Below are 4,653 nucleotides of genomic sequence, written 5' to 3' on the forward strand. Positions count from 1 at the left end.
AATCCGGTCTTCTAAGGATGCGTCCTAGGTTTTCGAACAGAGCCATCGACTCAAAGACAATCCCTCACACTAAGAATGCGTGTAGCAACAGTGGAGAGGAAAAACTCCCTTTTAGCAGTAAAAAACAACCAGCAGAACCCGACTCGGTGTGAGCGTCCGTCTGCCGAGGAGAAAGCTGCTAGAGTTCTTCTTGCTTTTCCTCTCCTTAATCTCTCTGGACACAGTAATTGAAAGAAGAAAAAAACACCACAAACATTTTTTTTCCCTCCACAAAGAATAGAAAGGTATAAATGTGTTAAAAATAAAGCTATTGTCTGACATCTATAAGGAGTCTTGGCTCTTACTGCTATTACCTTTCAGCTGCCATGATTTTCACCATGATTACTTCATGTCAATGTCGTCTCTGGATCTAACCCAATCAGTACAGAAAATAATGACAATAATGAAGATTTGAAATATGAATGTGTTTCTTACCCACCTAAAAACTGAAAGGCAGGAACTTAATATAATGACTATGAACACATGTTAAAATTATTCATACAATACTCCTTCTACCCCCTGGAACACAGACAATGACAATCGATGCTTTCCACCTTTGAAAACACAGTAAGGGAAGAAAGAAACTAGTTCAAAATTATGTGAGCCATCGTTTGAAGCTCTAACAATTTTGGGAAGGCTGTCTAGTGGGTTAAGAGCATTTTTTATGGTGAATATTTACCATTTCTCTAAAAGTATATTTGTGAGGTCGGACAATGATGTATGTAGAAGTGTCTTAGCTGTAGGCATCTGAAAAATTCAAATTCTCTTTTGATTTTATCAAATGTTTTAAATGTCTTGCCTTCTACTAGTGTGGCTTTAAAATAAATGGCTTCCTTCACACCCCTTTCAAACCACCTGTCTTCTTGGTCCTAAAAGTGAACCTTCTGGATATCAAAAGAACGTTCTTGGTCCATAAGGTGTAGATTTACAGCTCAGTCTAGTCTGGAGGGAAGTTCTTGTCTTGGATGGGAAGCAAAACTCTTCAAACTTGGAAACAAAGTCTAGATGTAATGAAAACTATTTATAATGGATAAACAACTCCCTGTATCTTGGTATGGGATTAAAAGGAGATAGATTATTTTCCCACGACATGTCTTTTTCAATTTTTTATCGCAGTGATGCACATAAATAATACAAGGTTAAGGGCTTTTTGAACTGTCAGAACTAGGTTTTTGACTTATCTAAACACCAGTGCTCATATTTACCAAGAATCCCCACAATTCCTTGCATTTTAAAATTGACCTTCATTCACCATTTCTCTACCATAGCTGAGAGGGACCACAATGGCAGACCATAGCAACGTCTTTGCTGCTGTGGAAGTTCAGCCATCTACTGAAAAATTGCATGTAAGCTACCTTAAATAGCAATTGCAGATACTCTGAAACGTTTTTTTATTCTATATTCTGTGATTATGAAATAAAAATAATGTAGGTGATCCTAATCAATCTGAAACAGGAAAAGTGGAATCTAAATGAATGTCAGACAGTGAGAACCAAATGTGTCTTTTTGTGCAGTGTTTCTAAAAATCAGATTCTAACAGTGTCTCTCTAGGATGTTTATATCTGTAATGTACCATTGTGTAATACAGTCACATTTAAATGTCTTAACATGGAATTGTGATTATCACAAAACGCTGTTTTAGTGATGTGACCATTGTCCCAAAATTCCCTGTTTAATATCAGAGCTGTTTAACTTGAGCTTTTACATCATGTTTTCAGTTAAAGTAAAGGGGAAGTTTAAAAGATCACATTAGATGTTTTATTAAAGTTATCCAACTCTTCCTTTATTTCAATCTTATTAATTATTTTGGTTTTAAAAGCACAGAATTATGGTTATTTACAGTTGCTCTATATTTGATCATTTAATTATTAAAATTTTTCTATAATCTGTTGAGAAATTCGCAATTTAAAAATAAAAATCTGTAAAACTTGCCCAATAAATTTGCAGAACAATCAAAACAACTAGCTGGTCTAACATGACTACATATTTAAAATAAAATCTGATGCATTTGATTTATAGCAATGACAGTGTAATCTCTTTCTAATCATTCTGGCTAATAGAGTCTGTCAGCATCTTTTCCTCACATTAGCTTCAGATCTCCAGAGAGGTACGGGTCGAGCACACAGAGAGAGCGGATCATCTCTGAACTTGCAGCGTCACCTTTATTCCTCACGGTGTCGACTAAAACTCGAGCTTTGTCTCTTTTGGTCCTTCCTGCCTCTACATCTTCCCTCTCAGAATCGTTGAGTACCTTTTTCTCCAGCATTTTGTCCTGCAGCTTCTTCAGAACAGATTCTGATATCCTGTCAATAAAGCTGCTCCTTATCTCCTCCAGTAGCTCCTTTGGACTGAGGTTCTGTCGGGTCGGTCCATAGGATCTTCTCACTCTGGCAGTAGAAAAACAAACCCATCTCTCCCAGACGCTGCTGGAGCTGCTGTCCCTCAGAAACAGTTTGATGCGGCTCCTCATTTCCTTATAAACCACCTGGAATGTTGGGAAGTAGTTGTCATAGGATTCTGGATCAAACTCACCTTCTGTGGGCTGAACAAGAACCAGTTCCTCTCCAGGACAGGTGGACAGAGTATAGAGTTGCTTCGGCTGCAGTTTACAGTGTGGAGGCGTCTCTAGAAATACTTCATTCTCATCTAATTTCTTCCTAAAACGTAACACCTTTTCAAGAACAATGTTTTTGGGCAGCATCAGAACATTAATCAGGTGATCAGACTCAGGATCTAGATGCTTGTGGAACAGCAGAACCAAAGCTTGGACCAGGTCCGGAGGAGAATCTTCATCCTTGATGTTACCAAAAGGAGAAAACCCTGTGATGTTGATGACAACATGAGTTTCTGTGATCTTCACAGGTCTGATAAAATCGATTCCTTCATCATGCATGTGAGCGACTGACAGGAAGTGACATCCGCCTGTGGAGCGGATCTCACAGTGAGGGAGATGAAGCTGAGCCACAGACTGCTGCTGACAGCTGATGTCAAACAGAGGTCCTGCAGGCTTCTTGCCATGTTGGCTCAGTAATCTTCTGTCCCAAGGAACAATCCTGTAGGACACGTCTCCTTCTCCCCTCATGTCAAACACCAGGCCGCTCTCTCTGCACTGGTACAGGCCTGGACTGGAACACCGGAACCAGTAGATTCCATCTCCTTCATCATCAGTGAAATCTGGAGTAAACTCCTTAAAGCTGCCTTGGAGCTTCATGGTGGGTAAACTTGGAGATCGGGGGAAGTTGCTGATGTCTGCAGGAGGTTCCTGACTCAATGAAGGACAGCTATGAGACAAACAGGAGGGGATTTTTTCCCTCTCACACAATGTGAAGTTTTCCACCGTTTCATGAAGTATATAATATTGAGGTTCATTTATATTAGACATGTAACAGGTCACTTCTTTCCGTAGAAGAGTTCGGTTGACATCTGGTTCACTGTCTGACCCATAAGAAAATAGATAATCAGATCCAAGATCAGGTGCAAGCAGCTCGTAAGATGAATTATCGTAATCTTCTTCACTATCTGCTGCGATGGACTGGCGACCTGTCCAGGATGTACCCCTGGCTATTGACAGCTGGCGATAGTCACCTTCCTTCGTGTCCTCAATTGGGACAAGATGATGGATGGATGGATCCTTACTATGTGTTTCAATAAAAGTGTCTTCTTGTGCTCCTGTTTGGGAGCAACAGAACCAGGAAAACCTATTAACACATTTTGGTTTGCCTTTATTTTTAGCCATTCTTGCTTTCTTTCAAAAACCAATGAGTGAAACCCGGTGGTTAAAATGAGATTTTCTTTCTTTGTTCTTCCTCTGATGATGAACCTGGGGAAAAAGAAAACCAAGACATAGGTGATCTTTGTTCAAGTGAATGCCTCCATTCTGTTATTTCCACATCTAGAAGTATATAAAAAGATATATTGATATATAAACTTCTACTTTTTAAATTAAAGTTAAAACAGGCAGATTATTTTAGAGAACATCAGATTTTGGAATTATAATTTTCTTTCCCTCTTATTAATTCACTTAAACTCTTTTTGTCCAACTCTCTCCATAAATATTCTGTAATGTTTGTTTTCAAATAAAGTTATGAATATTCTAATTAAGATATATTTTAGTTTTAAAGATATGTCTGTTTCTTAAATTCCATTATACTGATCTGTGTGACAAAAAGATATTCATAAAAAGACTGATAGATTCAAGTTTTTAAGAGCTTTTCAAATATAAACGTTTTCTGAAATAAATTTCTTACGTTTAGGATATTTTTCTACTGAAATGTTCAGAATGCATCAATCTCATGACCAGACAGTTTATAGAAGAGAGCAGACAAAATCTTAGGCAAATATGAAGTTCTATTTTGGATCGATCTATAGATTTATGTGTTGGCCATTCATCAGTTTCTTGATTCATTGACATTTTCACCTAATTCTTCTTTTTGTTCTTTTGCTTGTCTCAGCTCAAATTTTACTGCTAAACATATTGGAAATAAAGGTGTATTTACGATGAAAAAAAATAAAGCAACAGCTTTTGGCATTTACTTAAAGGGGTCATAGAATGGAAAACAGAGTTTTCATTGTCATAGTTGAATTACAATAGTTCAGTGGGTGAAATGGACGGAC

General features: G+C 37.8%; 1 protein-coding gene across 1 annotated transcript; it reads right to left on the bottom strand.

Moving 5' to 3' along the window:
- Window positions 1-1,980: 1,980 nt before the first annotated feature.
- On the bottom strand, window positions 1,981-3,558 carry LOC107103375 (caspase recruitment domain-containing protein 8-like). Its single transcript, XM_015403067.1, has one exon. The coding sequence runs from the start codon at window positions 3,419-3,421 to the stop codon at window positions 2,120-2,122; it is 1,302 nt and encodes a 433-aa protein (XP_015258553.1). The 5' UTR covers window positions 3,422-3,558; the 3' UTR covers window positions 1,981-2,119.
- Between the last annotated feature and the right edge of the window lie 1,095 nt (window positions 3,559-4,653).

The sequence above is a fragment of the Cyprinodon variegatus genome, unplaced genomic scaffold (assembly GCF_000732505.1).
Source record: "Cyprinodon variegatus isolate N-32 unplaced genomic scaffold, C_variegatus-1.0 Scaffold1435, whole genome shotgun sequence".
NCBI lineage: Eukaryota > Metazoa > Chordata > Actinopteri > Cyprinodontiformes > Cyprinodontidae > Cyprinodon > Cyprinodon variegatus.